Source organism: Taeniopygia guttata, chromosome 1A (assembly GCF_048771995.1).
Source record: "Taeniopygia guttata chromosome 1A, bTaeGut7.mat, whole genome shotgun sequence".
Lineage (NCBI taxonomy): Eukaryota > Metazoa > Chordata > Aves > Passeriformes > Estrildidae > Taeniopygia > Taeniopygia guttata.
In genome coordinates, this window is record NC_133025.1 from 4,413,587 (window position 1) to 4,433,102 (window position 19,516).

At 50.5% G+C, this 19,516-nt stretch overlaps 1 protein-coding gene across 4 annotated transcripts in view; it reads left to right on the plus strand.

Annotated features, from left to right (window-relative positions):
- Positions 1–5,224: 5,224 nt before the first annotated feature.
- Positions 5,225–19,516, plus strand: part of GATA3 (GATA binding protein 3) — a 29,426-nt gene continuing 15,134 nt past the window's right edge. The window contains exons 1-3 of one of the 4 annotated variants that reach the window (XM_030290368.4): positions 5,225–5,367; positions 14,590–15,182; positions 18,218–18,754. In XM_030290368.4, the coding sequence (XP_030146228.1) occupies positions 14,942–15,182; positions 18,218–18,754 (778 nt within the window). In that variant the 5' untranslated portion in view covers positions 5,225–5,367; positions 14,590–14,941. Of the gene's footprint in view, positions 5,368–13,555; positions 14,412–14,589; positions 15,183–18,217; positions 18,755–19,516 lie in introns of those variants that run through there. The other 3 variants (XM_030290386.4, XM_030290378.4, XM_030290358.4) reach the window with 3 other exon arrangements.

Consider the following 19,516-nt stretch of genomic DNA (forward strand, 5'->3'; position numbering starts at 1 on the left):
GGTTAATGATTAAACACCGTCCCTGTGCCGTGAGAGCCGGGAAGGGATGAGAAGGAGCAAGGGAAACTTAAACCAAGGCAGAACAGAGCTGCCAGCACCTGTCCCCAGAAATTTTAGCATCAGGAGTGGCTGCACACAAAGGGAAAAAAAAGAAAAAAGAAAAAAGAAAGAAAAATAAGGAAAACCCACTTAAAAAAAAAAAAATCGAGACGCAACAAACTGAGCACGAAGAGGATTTTAGGCACCATTTTCTCAGAGGCGGGGATGCTGGAGCATCCCCCAGCCCCTCGCAGGGTTTTCAGGGGGTTATCCCAAAGCCCTTTATGGGGTTTGACCCTTGCGGTGATTTTTTTGTTGAGATCAAGTTTTGGGCTGAGTTGTTACTGTTGTGGGAATCCCTCCCTCCTCCCCTCATCCTTCGGAATGGAGCAAAGGGGGTTTATTCGCTACAATAAATGTTTGAAATGCAGTTTTTCCCTGCGCAGGTGAGGAGGCAGAGCCCGGCTGCTGCTTCTCTTTAAGGATTTAAACGAATACATTCAAATCCAGAAAAATATCAGTGGATCTTCCCCTCCTCAGGCAGAGGAATATCAATAATTTCAGGTGAATGTTTCCCCCCAGCCCGCCCTCCATCCCCTATTTCATTTCAGCAGCCAGAAACACAGCTCAGCGTTCATTTGCATACAAAGCAACACTCGGAGTTTCTCCAGTTTATGAGAAATGCCTTAAAAAAAAAAAAAAAAAAAGGAGGCAGAGACGCAGGAAGAGAGAGGGGAGAGACTCCTCGCAGAAATCTTATCGATTTTTTGCTATGCGTGTATTTATTTGGCAACGGGGCGGGGAGGGAAAAAAAAAAAAAAAAAAAAAAAAAGAACATTATTGGCAGCCCTCCCTTTCGGGAAAAAAAAAAAAAAAAAGTGTGGGGGGGGTGGGGGAGAAAGAGGGATGCAAATTGTATTTTATCTTAACCCGGCTCCGTGCTTTATTCAATGTTTATGATGCATTATCTCCCCCTTAAATAAAAAATAAATCATGTAAAATTAGGATCTCGAAGCCACCGAGAGGAGAAGCTCCGGTCGATTTTCTTAATTTCAGTCTGAAAGTGACACACTAATTAAAGCTCCTCATCATCCCCCTCCAACTTCTTTTTATTATTATTATCAGATTTACCTTATATTTTCCCAATTAAAAAAGAAAAAAAAAATCAGTTTCGCTGCCCCCAGGATGAAACTAAACTAAAATAAGGACCCACGAATTTTTTTCCCCCAACGTTGCCCATCGCTTTCCGCCATCAGATTCATTGTGATGTATTAGATGCAATAAATTATCCCATGTAACAAAACATTGGGAGCTGAAAGGGTGATAATCTGGAAAGCAGAGATAAGGATTCATTATTCCGAATCATTATGAATCCAACGTTGCCTCTGACTTCTTTCTTAATCAGCTCCTCTGATCCTGGATATGTGAGCAGCACAGATAAGGAAAGAGTCATTTATAATTCTGTACCTCGTCTAATATTTAAAAAAAAAAGTCAGAGGCAAGAAAACGCTATAAAACACAAGCAAGAGGCGGGCTCCGAATGAAATATCACTTCGATGTTGTTAGAGCCGCGGCAAGATTTAATTAAAATTCTCCTCTTCCACGTGTTTTATATATTTTTATAAATATATTTTGCACCTGGCTTGTAACGGATAGGAATTTACAATTGCGGCTATTTGTTGGTGCCTGGCTTTGACTTTATTCCCAACTCCCCGATTCGGGTGAATGGAAGATGTGGACGAAGGGGGGGAATGAGGATTATTTGAATTTTCGAGGGTCCCCCCGGCCCCTCTGTCCCTCCCCAGCGCTCCCAAAATTTCATTCTGTCGATGCCAGCGATGTAGGCGGCCGCCTTGAATGGAAATCGTTTTAAATCGAATATAGTCCGCGCACACAAAGCGCAGGATCAATGCCAAAGCGCCTGATTTGGGCAGATCAAGACGGAGGGAGCTTTATTCCCCCTCCTTGGAAACGCAGATTGCAACACTGATATTTAAAAATAACCTCTGCGAGGCTGTGTTTTCACAGCCGGAGAAGGGGGAATTATTGATTATTGGTAACTTTTCCCCGGGGTGGGGGCAAAGAGGGTGGGTTTACTTTCCAGAACACGAGAGGCAGTTTATTTATAGCAAATAAAACATCCCCATCCTCTTCTCTGCAGCCGGCAGAGCGATTATCCCTAACAATAACCTATGGATTTTATTTAGGGAGGGTTCGGCTGCAAATCTTGGTTCAGGCGGAGCCGAAATCGATTTTGTGAGTGCGTGTGTGTGTGTCTGTGTGTGTGTAGGTATTTATTTCGGTGCATACCCGTCTAAATGTGTGCCAGGAGGAGAGCAAGAGGTGGGGTCAAGCACATGCAGCGGGAGAATCACAGGATCCCCTAGCAAGTTGGAAAACACAAGGGAAAAAATTTTTCCGTATATTTATATAAGGAATATATATATTTATAGTACAAGCGCACAATATAAATATTCCATATATATATATATATACACGATATACATATATATATATACATATATATATATATATATATATATATATACAAAAAAGAAATATGTGTGTATGTGCATTTTTTTTTTTTCTTTTAGTGTATTTATTTATTTAAATGACCTCCGGGTGTCTGACTATTGCTTTCAGTGTATATTCGGACCTCGACTGCAGGCATCGAGGCGGGTCTGCGATATTTATGATAAACCCCGGGTGCCATTTAAAGCCTCATTAGTTATGTTTAACCTTTGAATCACCGGCCAGCGTGACTGGAAATGAACTTCGCGGTGCGGGGTGGATGCGGGAGGGGGGATGAGTGAGGATGCGCCTGCGCCTGTGCCCAAATTCCTTCTGTCCCCTCCCGCCCCCGATCAAGCCCCAACCGCAGGAACACAGACAATAGTGGGGGGCTCCATCTCCGCGGTCCTGCCAAGCGGATTTTGATTTTTTCCTTTCCCCACCTCGCCCCCCCAGCTCCACGATGTTCTCAGACAGCCCCGATCCAGCTCCTTCCCCCCCCGATTTTTAATTTTTTTTTTTTTTTCCTTTTTCTGGGCAGTTTTGAAGGGATCCGGCATCATCTTCCAGCCTGATCTCGTCTCCCTCCCGCAGCACTGTTTTGGGGAGCAGAAGAATCCGCAGGGATTTTCCCAGCCCTATGATGAGGAAAACACCCCCCGAGTGATTTCAGCTGTATTCTCCTTTATTTTTTTTTTTTCTTATCCCATACCCCGCATATCCCCGGCTCAGTCCAAACCACACAAGCCTCGTGGCTTTAAAATCCTCTTTTTCGAAGCCTTTCCTTAGCAAAAGGCACATTTCTTGTCGATGGTAGATGGGCTCAACCCTCCTCCCCGCGCTGTTGGGGTACCCGAGCTGTCTCCATCGGTGTTTGGCGCTGGGAAGGTTCCCTTCGTGCCTCTAATGAGCTTTAAGTTATTACCTTAATTGAATGTGTTTTCTAAAGATAGAATTGGGAGGCGATCGCGTTACCTTTCACCTCACAGAGAGTCACTCTAGAAGCAGCGATAGCGAACTCCCAACGTCAGCAGAAAAACCCAACAATATCCCTCCAGGACCAGGAGGGTGTGTATACACATATATATATATATTTTTTTTTTTTTTTTTTTCCCTTTGGTGACCAATTTTCGCCCCACTTTCTGAGGTGCCGGGGCTCAGCGCTGCCGGGATGTGTCCTGGGGGGTCTCTGCCGGGTCCCACCGAGTAGGGCAGGGGAGGGCAGCTCTGCATCCCCCCAGCACCACTGGGGCTTCCACGCGTGGGGCCTGGCATCTGCCTCACGCACCTGGTTTAGCCCTGGAAATAAAGCTTTATTCCAGCTTTATTCCAGCTTTATTCCAGGGGAAACATCTTCGCACCAAGGGGAGATGTGCAGCGTGGGGGGTAAGGTGAGAGTGGCAATTCCCAGACGTGTTTCCCGTGGATAAATCCCCTCCCGCTGTCCTAGGCTGGTCCTCCACGTCTTGTCTGGTTTTGGTGGCTGGACACCCACCCACCCACTCCGAAATGAGCTCCTAGCCCTAGAGAATAAAAATATCCTCACCACAACCTGGGGAAGTTTTCTTGTAAGCGAATCTGCCCCGTGGATCGAGGCCAGCGGGGGAGAACGCTGAGGCTGCAGCATTAGATTTTGACACGAGTGGGGGGTGAAATGTGGAAAATCAGAGCCCCGAGCCCCTTCCCCCGCCGGTTCCTCCATCGCTGAAAGATTTGGGGCATCCCCTGGAGTCTGGCCCGGCTCCCTGGCTCCTGCTGCCCCTATAAGACTTTAGGGGGTGTTTATCTTCCCCCCACCCCCAGCCCTGAAAATCCCCCAGGTGCTCCCGGGGAAAGGCGGCTGAGGAGCGGGTGGGGACTGCAGATCCCCCCGGCCCCGGGGACAGAGAGGGGGACCCCCAGGACCCCCAGGGCTGGGGTTGATCCCTATGATCTCCCCGTAAAAGGTGCTGCCCTCGGCCGGAAGCCTTCCTCGTCCCGAGGAGGAGTGGGAGAGGGGGAACAATCCTCGTCCTCAAAGCGCCAGAGGACGCGTGCCCGTTATATTATTATTATTATTATTATTATTATTATTATTATTATTATTATTATTATTATTATTATTATTATTATTATTATTATTATTATTATTGTTGTTGTTGTTGTTGTTGTTATTGTTATTGTTGTTATTGTTGTTATTGTTATTGTTATTATTTATTATTATTATTATTCTGTCTGTATCGTGGAGCCTTGTAAAATAAAATTTTTAAAAATTAAAAAAAAATAAAAAAAAAAGAAGACAGGAGAATAGGGTCATTAAAAATCCCCCCGGGAGGAGAAGGGGGTACGGAGGAGAAGAACCAGCCCCTTGTCGCTAATGTCACCGCTTTTCCTCGAAAGCTTTCCGCGCTATTTGCACGATCATACGCTTAATTACATTTTCCCCCTCCGCTGCCGGCTCCCGGCGCTGCCAGCCGCTCCCGGGACGGGTTACATCACGCTCACCCCGCTGTACCTGGCGCGTCCCCCTGGCCCTGCCCCTGTCCCCCCCGGCTCCACCTCCCCGCCCCACCCATGGGTGCGTGAAGAAATCGCCCATCATATTCCTCTGCCTCCTGCTCTGCCCTTTCCCAACCCGGAAGAGCTCTGATCTTCAGCCCAGCCCGGAGGAGGAGGAGGAGGAGGAGGAGGGCAAGGGTGGGCGTTCGGAGGATGCGGCTCCCCCAGGTTTTCCCCCTCGGTGAGAGCTTGCGACATGCCAGCAGCGGCTCCGCTCCTCCCGCACTCCTGCTCTGAGCGCTCCAGCGGAACCGGACAAAATCAAAAGCATCTGCCCAGGTCAGTGAACACCGATTTGTGTGTCCCTCCATCCCACCCTCCTCCTTTTTCTCTTTTCCTATTTTTTTATTTTTCTTTTTTTTTTTTCCTTTCCTTTATCTCTCTCTTTTTTTTTTTTTTTTTTTTTTTTTTTAATATATCCTCATTTTCTCCACGTGGAGACAGGGAGCTCGGCTCCCAGGATTTGAAACTCAGCCCCGACCCCCCTTTATTGCTTAGGGTGGATGGAGGGGAGAGTCGAGTTTTCTCGGTGACCTTGGGGAAAGCCCCCCCGATCCGTAAGGGAACGATTTTTGGGGCGCTGGGGAGAAGATGTTTTACCTGTGGGTGTTGGGGGCGAAGGAGTGAGGCTGGGCTGGCGGGGGCTGGGAGATGGGACACGGCATTGACACAGCTGGGATGAGAAATATTAATCTCAGAACGGCAATGGATTCATATCTGAGGGATATGCGGGGCCTTTCTGTGCCTGGCTTTGTACCTGTGTGCGTATGAAGATATATATATTTGTGTATATTTATACTGTATATCCGGACCCATACTCTGTGTATCACCCTGTGTACAGCGATTTTCACGCAGGCAAGCCTGTGTCGATGGCTGCGGTTTTGCGCTCTTCCCACGAATAATTCCGATTCGATTTGATTCTGTTAGGTTGATATGTTCTGTATAATATAAAATATACGCTGTACGTGTAGCACTCTATCTCTTCAGATTAAAAATATCTGTATGTAACGCATAACAAGAGTGCTTCTAACAAAATCGACTTAGGGCGATTTTACGCAGATATCTCTCATTTTTTTTACCTTAGAAACGCAAAGCAGAGCTACCCTAGAGGTGTGTGGTTAAGGCTGGTTGGGATGAGGGGGGAGATGGCTCCGCTCCGGGGTTGGCCACGCTCCTGGGCCCGCTGAGGGGACCCGCGGGCCGGGCCGGGCCGGGCCGGGCCGGGCCGGGCCGGGCTGGGCCGGGTTCCGGCAGGACTGGCGGCCCAAGGGCGACAGGAGAGATCCTTTCTCTCCCGGCACCCCTGCATTAAGTATTTCTCCTCCTTCCCCACCGTGTAAGAGAATTTTTCATCCTCCAAACCGTGCGGAGGATGTTTCTGGAGGGAGCAATGGGAATGGATTGTGCTGTCAAAAAATCCACATTATCTGTCATCGAGCGTTTTGAAAGCAGAAAGAGGAGAAAAGAAATCTATCTATCTATCTATTTATCTATCTATCCATCCATCCATCCATCCCAGCTCCTCTTACCTTCTTCACGTGTCCGTACACAGGCAGCGGGCTCCGGGTGACGGATTTTAATGAAACCGGATAATTAATAACCACCGGCCCTGCTTGTTTTCTCCATTATTTATGGGCCTCAGGTGCGGAGCGGGGGAGCCGGGACCTGTCGGTGCCGCGGGCAGGGGCTGCTGAGGCGGACACCGGTCCCAGCTCCCCGCTGCACCGGGATGAGTCCTGACAGGGGGGACAGAGGGGGTCCCAACAACCCGAGGGCTCTGGGAAAGGAGAAACAGGCTCTGGGAAAGGAGAAACACTCTCTCGCAAAAAGGGGAGAGGGAAGCTCTACCTCCACCCCGCCGCGGCATTTTGCTCCCGGCTGGGGAGAAGCGCTTCCTTCTCCCGGGGATGTGAATTTCTTCTTATAGACCCGAGGGAAACGTTGTAATTTCAAGGCAGAAAATAAGACGAGGAGGTTTTTCCCGGCAGGGACAGGTAGGGAGTGGGATGAGGATGAGGAGGAGGGGGAGCAGCCGGCCGGGGATTCTCTCGGCCCTCGGGATGCGGAGGGCATCGCCTTGTGCTTGGATGGGGGCGGGACAGCATCTCGGCGTGCCTGTGTGTGCTCCTCGGGGGAATTTGGGGTGCTGTAGCCCTCTGAAATCCTCCGTGCTGTTTGAATTTTGGAGCCTGTGACGGTAAACGCGAGCCCGGCATTCCCGGAGTGCGATGCAGGGTTACAGCCGCTGGGGTCTGTGGGCACCGGGGGTTTATTTTTATTTTGGGGGGTGTAAGGACGGCTTTAAACTGGCAGCAGCCGGGCTCCTGCCCGAGTAAATCGGTCCGGTTTTAATCCGGGGATATGCTCCTGCTGGTGCTAATTCTGCCGCCTCCTCTCCCGCCAGCCGCCGGGAGATTTGTGGTGGGTTTTTTTTTGGTGGTGTTTTTTTTTTTTTTTTTCCTTTATCGAAGTCCTGGGGTAATTTCTGCTTTCGGAAAAAAAAAAAAAAAAAAAAAAAAAAAAAGGGGGGGGAAGGAAAAAAAATAGACACACAAAAAAAATATCCATAAACACGTCGGCAGCTTCACATTCTCCGCGAGGTGCGAGGAAAACTGCCCTTGCCGGGTTTAAAGCCCGCAAGATGCTTCAATCTATCGCTCAAAACAGTCCTGAGAGATAAAGCAAAATCGAGAAACCTGCAACAAACCGGCTCCCCCGACTCCCTCATTTTTTATAGATATATTTAAAAAAAAATTTTCCCCTATTGAGCGCTTCTTTAAACTCGCCGTAATTTGGAGTGGCTCTTCAGGCGATTTTTTGGCTTTTTCTTCTCTCATTTTTAAAATTTGTGGGGTCGAAGCCTTTGGGGAGCGCTGCCCTGCTCTCTGCAGCGATAGCGGTGCCGGTGCCGGGGACCCGCTCCAGGCTCGGGAGCCGCTTGGAGAGGGGATAAAAAGGGGGAATGGGGTGAAATGGGGGCTGGAATAAAAGGGAGAAGGAGAACCCCTTATCAAAGCGCACTTTTGCTGCCTGAGAAAGGAAAAGGGGTGGGGGGGAAGGGAGAAAAGGGACTCACCGGGTTGAGCTGGAAGGAGGGAAGGGAGCTGGGTCCTGCCAGCACGGGGGTGACAGGGGTGACACGGGTGACACGAGTCCCCCTCCCCTTCTCCCCTTCGCCCGGCTCCTCTCCGCGCAGTTTGGGGAATGTGTCGAGGGGAGAGGTCGCCCCTGGGACTTGCGGAGCCGGTTTTTGATCTTCTCAGACCTTTTTTTTTTTTTTTTTCCTTTTTTTTCTTTACTCCTGCAGTGTCCCGGGGCAGTCGCCCTTCTCTCAGCTTCAAAGAAGGGGGAGGCGGGAGAGGAGGGATAGAAAAGTCCCAGTTTCTCTCCTCCCAATTTTAATTCTTCGAATTTCTTTTCTGCGGCAGAGCAGGGTTTTCCCCCCGTCTCTTCCCACCCCTCCATCAAATAGTATCATTTGCGCTGAAAAAAACCCCAAAACAAACCAAAAAACGTGTGCGCGTCTGTGGTGGGTGGTGGTGCACGAAGGGATCAAAAATTGGACCCGGTGTAATCAGCCGATGATTTGTTCTCTCTTTGAATTTGCATGGCTCGCCACTTCTTTGTGTGCGTGTTTATGTTTCCTCCCGATCTTCACGAAGAGGAGAAAAATGAATTATTAGAAAAGAAAGGAAATGTACGTATATTAAAAAAAAAAAAAAAAAAAAAAAAAAAAAAGAGAGAGAGAGAGAAATAGCAAGGGAGATTAAAAAAAAAAAAAAGAGTAAAACCACAAATGTGGCTGGTTTGGAAGTGGAAGGGAAGACTCATGTGGGATGAGAAGTGGCAGGAATGCCAGTGTCTCTTTCTCTTTGACTATTATTATTATTTTTATTAGCATTAGTAATAATAATTTACTGCTCCTAGCTGGACGGATGTAGCTTACCGTTTAAATGATAAAGAGGGGGTGGCCTTGGGGAAATGGATCGTAATTCCTGCCTAATTCACGAAGGGAGGGAAAAAAAAAAAAAAAGAGAAAAAAAAAAGAGGAAAACAAAATATTCCCTCTTCTCTGCGCCTTTGTTTAACCCGAGATTATCTCAGCAGCCTGACCAGGGCTCAGGGGGGACTGGCAGGGGCTGCCCCAGCCTGGGAGGTGGCAACGGGCTCACAACGAGAGCAAGTTGCTGTACACAGGCAAAAAAAAAAAAAAAAAAAAGGAAAAAAAAATTAATAATAATCTTCGGAGCTCTGCCCTGGGCCGTGTCCTCTCCATAACCCCCCGATTCCTCGCTCCCGGCTGTTTGTACAGCTTTACCTGTACTATTCTGGTACCCTGGAAAGAAGAAGAAAAAAAAAAAAAAAAAAAAAAAAAAAAAAAAAAAAAAAAAGCCCAGCCCGACAAACGTAACTTAATCCCCTTTCAGTCAATTGTCGTTTAAAAGGGGGCTCAAGGAGAGGGGGGAGAAGGGGGAGGCCGCCTGTCCCCGCCCCGAGGTGCCAGTCGCGGTGGGCACCAACGGGGACAGACGGAGGAGATGCTGGCCCCGGGTCCCGGCTCAGAACAACCTTGTCTGGACCTACTTTAACTAGAAGACCCGAGGGAGATTTGAAAAAAAAAAAAAACCCAAAAGGGAGGCGATATCTTCAGTGCTCTTTGACTGGTCACTTTTAGGGGAGCGGTAGGTTGGGGGGCCGCCCCATCCCACCAAGTCTGGGATTTTGTTGTTGTTGATTTTATCTTTTTTTTTTTTTTTTTCTCTGAATTTTCCTCTTTTTGGGTCTCTAAGTGACAAATAAAGTGTCCAAAGCGTTTCGTCGTGGCCTTTTAGAGGCAGAGTTATCCCCATTGCTCCCATCCCTCCCCTAGCTAGGAGGGATGCTGGAGCCCCCTCCCCCCCGGCAGAATTAACCCCCGAGTCCCCGACCCTTATCTGGCGGCTGGTGCTGAGCTTGGGGCTAATTGCTCCAACAATGGGCTCCTATTAACGCCGAGCTGTCACTGGAAACCCTGCTGGGGGCTGCCGTGGGGGGGCGAGGTGATGGATCTGCAGCCACAGCCTGGGAAAAGAACGGTCAAGGCCAGCGCTCCTCTCAAAACCCCCGGGGATCACAGGAGATAATCCGAGGAGACGGGGGAAATGATGGGTTTGCTCTTTTTATTTTTTAAATTTTAATTTTTTTATTTATTTATATATATATATATATATATATATATTTTTTTTTTTTTTGGTAGTGGGTGTTTTGCACTTCCTCCCGGCTGGGAGTGGGATAGGAAGATGAGTCTATCGTGAAAATAAAGGTACAGCCTAAGCAAACTAGATTTAAAAGAGGGTGTCCTCCTCCCGCAACCGGGGCTGTGGCTGCGAGGGACACGCGGGGAAAAGGGTCCCGCAGGACGGAGCCCTCAGGGATGTTCCCATTTCTTTTCCCCCCTGCCACCGATGGGACTTGGCGTAGCTGTTTATTTATTATTTTACTTTTTTTTTTTTCTTTTAAATTTTATCCATTTCATTTTGCATTAATAATTCTCTGCCCTCCAAACAGCTGAAGGAAAGCGGTTTCTTCACTACCTCCGGACAGGGCTAAAGGCGCGTTTTAAAATGGTTTAGCAATTTTGTGACCTTTGGATGGAAATTCCCCTCCCGTGATCCCACGGCTGTAGGTCTCAGGGCTGTAAGTGCCGGAGGGAGCGGGGATGGGAATCTCAGCTCACCTGCCCAAAGATCTCATCTCGCATTAAGGTCCCCTCAAATGTTAAAAGACACAAAATGATTTTTCCCAAGGGTCGGAAACCCCTCTGCCCCAGAGGATGTGCTTGGGGTGGGAGGAAATTTAGGGAGCGGGGATGAAGAGGAAAACCCCGGGGAGACACGTATAAAATGCTAAAATTTGGGGAGAGGGATGGCAGGAAGAGGAAAGTTTGCGCTTCACTATCCAAGGAATGGGAGGAGGAGGAGGGGTAGGCAGGAGACCACCCCGGTGCTGGGGCGCCCCACACTCCGGGGGCGGCCGTAGGGGCAGCCCGGAAAGTGCCTCAGGACGGACGGACAGACAGACAGACCGTTCTCCCCTCCGTTTTCTCCTTCTGGTGCGCCCCAATTCCCGGAGTACGGAAAGGAGGGGACACCCCGCGGGGTAAAACCTTGCAGGCAAAGCGATTCCTCTGAGGGGAGAGAGGAAACACGAGATTAAAGCCCCCGGCTCGGGGAGGGCCATGAGCATCCCCCTCCTCTCTCCCCCTTCCCCCTAATGGGCTGCAGGGAGCGGTTCCCACTGCCCCGGGCTGGTCCCGGCGGCGTCGGCGAGGCTGGAGCACCGAGCCCTGTCCCCGGACAGCTCGGGGAGCACCGAGCCCTGTCCCCGGACAGCTCGGGGAGCACCGAGCCCTGTCCCCGGACAGTTCTGGATGGAGGGGACCTGTCACCCCCTGTCCACGCTCCTCGGCGCTCCCCACCCGGCACATTTCCGTGGGTGCTTCACGGCTCTTGTACGCTGATCGGTTTCTTTATTTTCTTTTAAATATATATATATGCATGCTCAGGGTGCATCTTCCACGCGTGAAACCTCTGTCCCCACGCCCAACAGCGATGGGCTGCTCCGGGGGTTGAAATTCGGGCTTAAAACGGGCGTCCTCGAGGATGCGAACCATCCATCCATCCATCCATCCATCCATCCATCCATCCATCCATCCATCCATCCATCCATCCCTCCCGGCCGCAGGTTGAGCCCAGCCCGGTCCCGCTGACCGGAGGCGGCCCCGGAGCTGCGGAGCCTCGGTTTTTAACGAGAGCCCCGGTACAAAAGCTCCGAGAGCCGCTCCCTCCCGCACCGGGTGATGCGCTCCGGCCGGCGTGCGGAGCACGCAGTGAGTGACTGCTTCTAGTGCTTTGAAAAGAATTTAATATTATCCTTCCCCCCACTCCTCCTCCATCATCCTATCCATTTCTTTCTTTCTTTCTTTCTTTCTCTTTCTTTCTTTCTTTCTTTCTTTCTTTCTTTCTTTCTTTCTTTCTTTCTTTCTTTCTTTCTTTCTTTCTTTCTTTCTTTCTTTCTTTCTTTCTTTCTTTCTTTCTTTCTTTCTTTCTTTCTTTCTTTCTTTCTTTCTTTCTTTCTTTCTTTCTTTCTTTCTTTCTTTTTCTCTCTCTTTCTCTTTCTTTCTTTCTTTCTTTCTTCCTTCCTTTTCCTTCATTTCCTTTCTCTAATTTCTTTCCTTTCTCTCTCTCTTTCTCTCCTTCGTTCTCTTTTTCCTTCTTCCGTTTCCCCTTCATCTTTCCTTTCTCTCCACGATTTTTGTGTGTCTCTTTCTCCCCATCCTCTGTCCCTGGTTCTCCCCTGTCCCCCTGTCCCTGTCCCGCTGTCGCCGTCCCCCTGTCCCTACCTTGCTGTCTCTGGCCCTGTTGTCCCCCTGTCCGTGTCCCTGTCCCTGACCCACTGTCCCTGTTCCTGTCCCCCTGTCCTCCTGTTCCTGTCCCCCTGTTCTGCTGTCCTTGTCCCTGTCACGCTGTCCCTGCCCCTGTCCCTGTCCCCCTGTCCCTGTCCCGCTATCCCTGCCCCTGTCCATATTCCTGTCCTGCTGTCCCTGTCCTGCTGTCCCTGTCGCTGTCCCCCTGTCCCTGTCCCCCTGTCCCGCTGTCCCTGTCCGTGTCCCTGCCCCTGTCCCTGTCCCTGTCCGTGTCCCCTGTCCCTGTCGCTGTCCCTGTCCCTATCCCTGTCCCTGTCCGTGTCCCCTGTCCCTGTCCCCCTATCGCTGTCCCTGTCCCCCTGTCGCTGTCCCTGTCCCCCTGTCCCCCTGCCCCTGTCCCCCTATCCCTGTCCCTGTCCCCTGTCCCTGTCCCTGTCCCCTGTCCCCCTGTCGCTGTCCCTGTTCCCTGTGCCCCCGTCCCTGTCCCCGTCCCAGTCCCGTCCCGCCGGGATCACCCCGGGGTGCCGCTAGGGGATGCCCTGGCTCAACGCAGCGCCCGGCGCGGCCGCCGGCCCGCGGGCCCGCAGCCAATCAGCGCCGCCGGGGGCCGGCGGGGCGCGGGCCGGCAGCCAATCAGCGCCGCCCGAGGCCGGCGCCCCAGTTCCTGCTCGCCGTCTATTGGCCGAGCCGGTGGAGGGGGGCGGGGCCGGGCGCGGCGCCCGGGGGTCCGGCCGGAGCCGGCGGCGCTTCCTGAGGGAGGGGGAAAACCCCTCAGCCCCTCAGATCCGTGTGCGCGCTTGGCCGCTGCTGTGTCCCTTAAATACAGCAATAATTAACTCCTATCCGAGCCGCGCCGCTGGAGGAGGCAGCTCTATCCCGGTGGGGACCCCCCGGCCCTGCACCTGCCCGCATACCCCTGCTCCGGGGGCATCCCCCGGAGAACCCACCCCGTCCCCGCCATGCCCCATCTCTGCGGGCTCAGAGTTCCTGGGACAGCGGGAAAACTTAATTTCCCTCTTAAAAAAAAAAAACAAACAACAAACAAACAGTAGAAAGTTTTCAAAAATAAAATGAAGGGTGTGTGGTGGAGGGGATTTGAAGAGAAGTTTGCTGCCGGGGGTTCCCGCGGGGGCGGCCGGAGCTGTCCCCGCTCAGGCTCCGCCTCCCCCGGCTTATGACACTGGAACCTCCTTAAGTTGCGTCTCGCCACAGCTGTCTGTAAGCACTGAGCCGGCTGGCGCCATCCTGCTCCTTTCAGAAAGAATGCCTTCCCTGTAAAAAAAAAAAAAAAAAAGAGAAAAAAAAAAAAAAGGAGAAAGAAAGGAAAAAAAAAAAGAAAAAAAAAAAAAAAGGAGAGGGAGAGAGAGGAGGAAAAAAAGTAGGGAAAAAAATTAGTGCGACCGAGCACAATCTGATCTGATCAGGCACTTTCAGCTTCATCCCTCCTGGGTCACATACTGCTTCTCCACCAAGGTTTGTGCGGAATTTTTTGAGCAACTTGTCGCTTTTAAAATTTTTTCTTTTTCCTCCCTCTCCCCACCCGCCTTTTCTCCTCGCTCCTTCCTTTCACCCCCACTCTCTTCACCCATCGCTTTACCCCCTTCCCTCCCTTCTCTTTTCCCCCTGTTCCCTCCTTTCTCGGTTGCATAATAATTAATGAGCAATCAAAGTGACTCTGGGCTGCGCAGCAGCGAATGGCACAAGTTCTCACCGGCTTAAGCCACTGGAGCTTCTCAGGTGCAAATGGAACAAATAAAAAAATAAACAAAACAACCGCGACGAACAAAAAAAAAAAAAAAAAGAAAGAAAGGCCAAAAAAAAACCCCAAACCCAAGGAAAAGTAAGAGCTGGGCGGTGGGAGCTGCTGGGCTCCGCTGCGAGCCGGGAGAGAGCGAAAGAGAAAGAGGCGCTGGGAGAGGTGGGTCCAGGGCAGAGCAGGCGCTTCCCAGGGATGGCTGCCGAGGGATGGGATGGGTTTGCTCCTGCCTAAAAAGTCAGGTGCTAAAGTTCAGAACTTCTCAAGTACGTTTCTCTCCCTGCCTCTCCCTCTCTCTCTCTCTCTCTCTGCTCCTTCCCTTTCCTCTTTCTCGTTACAGGTGATCAAAGAAGAGAAACATCTGCAACAGAGCGGAAGAAACGAGAGGATCTCGCTTCGTAGAGAAATTTTTCCCCCGAGATTTTTTTTTTGTTTTCCCTTTTTTCCTCCCTTTTTATTTTATTTCCTTTTTTTTTTTTTTTTTTTTTTTTTTTTTGGAATCGATCGTTTATCACCATACCCCCAACTCCCTCCACTTTAAACCAAACCTAACCTGAAACATCCCCAAACTCGCCGAGCACTTCTTATCCCCGCCCTGCATAACTCCGGCAGCGTCTCCCGCTCCGATCTCAAACCCTCCGCGCCTTGCTGAGGAGGAGGAGGAGGAGGAGGAAGAGCAGCGAGCGCGGAAGATGGAGGTCTCCACGGACCAGCCGCGGTGGGTCAGCCACCACCACCCGGCCGTGCTCAATGGGCAGCACCCGGACTCGCATCACCCCTCGCTTGGCCATACCTACATGGACCCCACGCAGTATCCTCTGGCCGAGGAAGTGGATGTACTTTTTAATATCGACGGACAAGGCAACCCCGTCCCGCCGTATTACGGCAACTCCGTGAGAGCCACGGTGCAGCGATACCCCACGGCCCACCACGGTGAGTGAGTGCCCCCGCCCAGCCCCGGCTGCCCCCCGGTCCTGCCCCGGTGCCGGTGGCTCCGCGCTGCCCCGAGCCCCCCGCTGCCGTCGGGCAGACCCTCTCCTGCCGCCGGGGAAGCTACGTCACGGGTGGATTTTGGGGTTGGCTTCTTGGAAATAAATAAAAATTCAGGCTTCCTTCCTTCCTTTCTTTCTTTCACTTTCTTTTTTTCTTTTTAATTTTTTTTTTCCTTTTTCTCTTCTTTCTTTCTTTCTTTCTTTCTTTCTTTCTTTCTTTCTTTCTTTCTTTCTTTCTTTCTTTCTTTCTTTCTTTCTTTCTTTCTTTCTTTCTTTCTCTCTCTCTTTCTCTCTCTCTTTCTCTCTCTCTTTCTCTCTCTCTTTCTCTCTCTCTTTCTCTCTTTCTCTCTTTCTCTCTTTCTCTCTTTCTCTCTTTCTCTCTTTCTCTCTTTCTCTCTCTCTTTCTCTCTTTCTCTCTTTCTCTCTTTCTCTCTCTCTCTCTCTCTTTCTCTCTTTCTCTCTTTCTCTCTTTCTCTCTTTCTCTCTTTCTCTCTTTCTCTCTTTCTCTCTTTCTCTCTTTCTCTCTTCCTCTCTTCCTCTCTTTCTCTCTTCCTCTCTTTCTCTCTTCCTCTCTTTCTCATTCTTCCTCTCTTTCTCATTCTTCCTCTCTTTCTCATTCTTTCTCTCTTTCTCATTCTTTCTCTCTTTCTCATTCTTTCTCTCTTTCTCTCTTTCTCTCTTCCTCTCTTTCTCATTCTTTCTCTCTTTCTCATTCTTTCTCTCTTTCATCCTCTCTTTTTATCTCACACCCCTCTTCCCTCTCTCCCTTCTTCCCCTCTTGCTCGCCTTCCTTCTATTTCTTTCTTTTTAATCTCCCTCCCGTCCCCCTTCTCTTTCGCTCTGGTTTCCCCCCCTTCTCTTTAATTGGGTTAACAGTTAGTGTTTTCATACTGTGTTTAGTTTTTGCACGATTAAGCTGCTCTGGGGAAGCAAAGCAAGCTGGAGAGCAGGGGTGTGAAAATGACCCCGCTGTCCTCACGCTTGGGCTATTTAATTCGCACTTGGTGAGCTTGTTAGGCTTGGTACAAAAGTTTTGCACACATACCCAGGCGGGGGTTTAAAATAAGAAAGAAACTAAAAAAATATAGCCTGTGGTGTAATTAGGTATCAGACCTGGTGTGTTGTCCTGAGGGTCCTGCAGGAAGGCAGTGATCCACAGTGTGAATCTTGTTCCTGGGTCACAGCTCTCAGAAAGGAGGTGAAATACCTGGGGCCGATGGGGCCCAGGTCTACGGAGGGATGAGTACTTTGGTGCTGTCTTTTATGAAGAAGTGGAGAGATTCAGTATTTACAGCTGGAGTTTACCTGGGTGGTTTAGAAAATAATGAAAAAAAAAAAAGAAAAGAAAAAAAAAAAGGAGGGAAAAGAACAGACGGTGGTTTGTGAAGCCGGACAGTGATCTCTGTCGTGGCAAAATCTAAATCCCCGAGGTTTGCAGTGGAAATAACCCCAAAATCATGGAGAAAATGGGATGAGCGGAGTGGAGATGGAGCCGAGCGGGTTGAGGAGGCTGCTCCCAGCCCTCAGCAACTTGTTGAGTGTGAGCCTGCATTAGGCTCCGCTCAGTAACTGCATTGTTCTGCTATTAGTCCCTTTAAAACAATTATTTTTAAGGATCAGCAGCCTTTGTCCTTTCTTTCTTTTCTTCCCTTTTCATTTCTCTTTTTTCCCAATATATCAGCAGAAAGTGGAAATGCGGTCTTTCTGATCTAGCCTGAATATTATTTACTATGCTACTTCCTGGAGAAGATAATGAATCTTGACCCTTTCTATTCGTATAACCCACCTTCTCTTCCTTTTGAGCAGCGACTTTCAGTATTGTTCACGAGTGCCTGGTATGGTGAAAACCAGTTTGGAGCTTTTCTAGACACATAGAAGCTCCCCATGCAAACATATGTGTCCACTCTATAACTATCTGTGGTTCTCTAAATCCGTGTTTGCATCTCTCCTGTACATTTAGCAATCTCTATACACATATCACAATGCCTACAGAGGGTAAGGATCTCTAGGTGTCAGAGACTTTCTAGGGCTTTATTATCAGACACAAACTTTCTTCCTTCCAGTTGAATAACTGTGTTTTCCATCTTACAGCCATTCACTCAAGTTGCTGTGGATTTGGGTAGATTTAATTCTTAGGATGTATTTTTTATTATTATTTGTTTAGCAAGGGCCGAAAGTAATTAAACATACTAGGTGCAATCCCTTAGGAACATTTATAACCAAAGGGAAAAATATTTGACTGCAGAAATCTAGTGAAATTTTTTTCCCCCACAAAGTCAAGGTCTGTATTTTAAAAGACAAGTGAAGTGTCCCTTGTCACAAAAAGGATGTGGAGCGTTTCTTTTGAGGCAGTTGGTACCCTCTGCGTGTGCCACATCATCGTGAAAAGACCTTTAACATTTTTGTACAGTCTCATGGAAGAAGAAAAGACAAACTGAGTGGTTTGCAAAGTTTTTCAGCCCTGTTGCAAAGGTTATTATCATGTTTATGGGCATTTTCTGGTCTTCTTCGTTTGACCAGAGAATTCCCAGGGTTTATAGCTCACGGCTCTGTTCGGGAAATCATTTTCTAGCTAAGAAAAAAAGTTTTTCTGCAGTCGGGACTTGGCAATTTCACGCAGGATCTTTGCTTCAAAGTCTTCGTGGGATTGCCTGGAAAACGGACAGGGTGAAGCAGAGCTCGCCAAATCCCGTGTCACAGGGCTGGCACCCTGCTTGGAGGGTCTCGACCCCAAAACCTGTTCCTCAACAGGACGGGAGCTGCCACCCCGTGCTCCTGTAGCTTTTAGAATTTAATCTTTCATGAAGAACGGGGTTTCTCATCAGATGTAATTTTCCTTGCTCCCCCCGGGAAGCTGAGCGCTTTGGGAAGGACGAGGGGTGGTGGTGGGGGAAGCACGTCCCGGGACCCTCACGGGGGACTTTGCCAGGGTGGCAGAGGGATGTGACCGAGTGTCTCCGTGTTTTCTCCGAGCAGGGAGCCAGGTGTGCCGCCCCCCGCTGCTGCACGGCTCGCTGCCCTGGCTGGACGGGAGCAAGGCGCTGAGCAGCCATCACAGCGCTTCCCCCTGGAACCTCAGCCCCTTCTCCAAGACCTCCATCCATCACAGCTCACCGGGACCCCTTTCCGTCTACCCACCCGCCTCCTCTTCCACTTTATCCGCCGGCCACTCCAGCCCGCACCTTTTCACCTTCCCGCCGACCCCTCCTAAAGATGTGTCCCCGGATCCGTCCATCTCCACCCCTGGCTCCACCGGCTCCACCCGGCAGGACGAGAAGGAATGCATCAAATACCAGGTGTCCCTGGCCGATACCATGAAGCTGGAGTCCTCTCACTCTCGGAGCAGCATGGCCTCTTTAGGAGGAGCCACCTCCTCCGCTCATCACCCCATCACTACCTACCCACCGTATGTCCCAGAATATGGCTCTGGACTTTTTCCCCCCAGTAGCCTCTTAGGAGGATCGCCAACCGGGTTTGGGTGTAAATCGCGACCAAAAGCACGGTCAAGCACAGGTAGGGCTTTTGGCTTCTTCATTCCCGCTGCTCGGGAGAGGAAGCTGTGGTGGGGAAAACTGGGGGGGCAAAGGGATGGGGCTGACTCCTCGCTCCCCCCGCACGCCAAGGACATGTGCTCGAGCATCCGTGTGATGAGCAGCAGGCGTTGAAGCCCTCGTGGGGGACGCACACGACACTTCACCTTCCTTACAGGTTGATCTGCTAGGTTTATAACCAAATTCCCCCTTGTCCAACTCTGACTGGGGATAGAAACAGGCCCAGGAACTCAAACCACCCACCCGGTGCCGCGGGGCTCCAGACCCGGGGGCGACCCGGCCCCTCCAGTGCCCACGGTGCGCTCAGCTGCGGCGCCCGGGGAGGAAGCGAAACCGAGGGAACCGCAGCATTAGTGATCTCTCTGTATTTTAATAATGGTGCTAAATCCCGGCCAACTTCCCCCGCCCGCCCTCCGCCTCGCTCTTCCCAGGGCCTCTTCCCATGCGGCTCCCGGGGATGCGGAGAGGGTTTTCCCCGGGGCGCTGCGGAGAGTTCGCCCACGCAGCCCCCATCCCCAGCCAGCTCCGTGCCAGGGAGTTTGGATCACCCACAAGGAGAGTCCCCAAAATTGTCCCCCTGGCCGGGGGGAGCTGCAGGGCCCCCGCTCTGTGCGCACCCCGCGGAATGGGGTGCGAGAGGCTGCGCGGCTCCGGCTCCCGGTGCCTGCACACACCGGGCTTGGACGTTTGTGAGCACGGAGGGGTGGGAGTGAGCCGAGGAGAG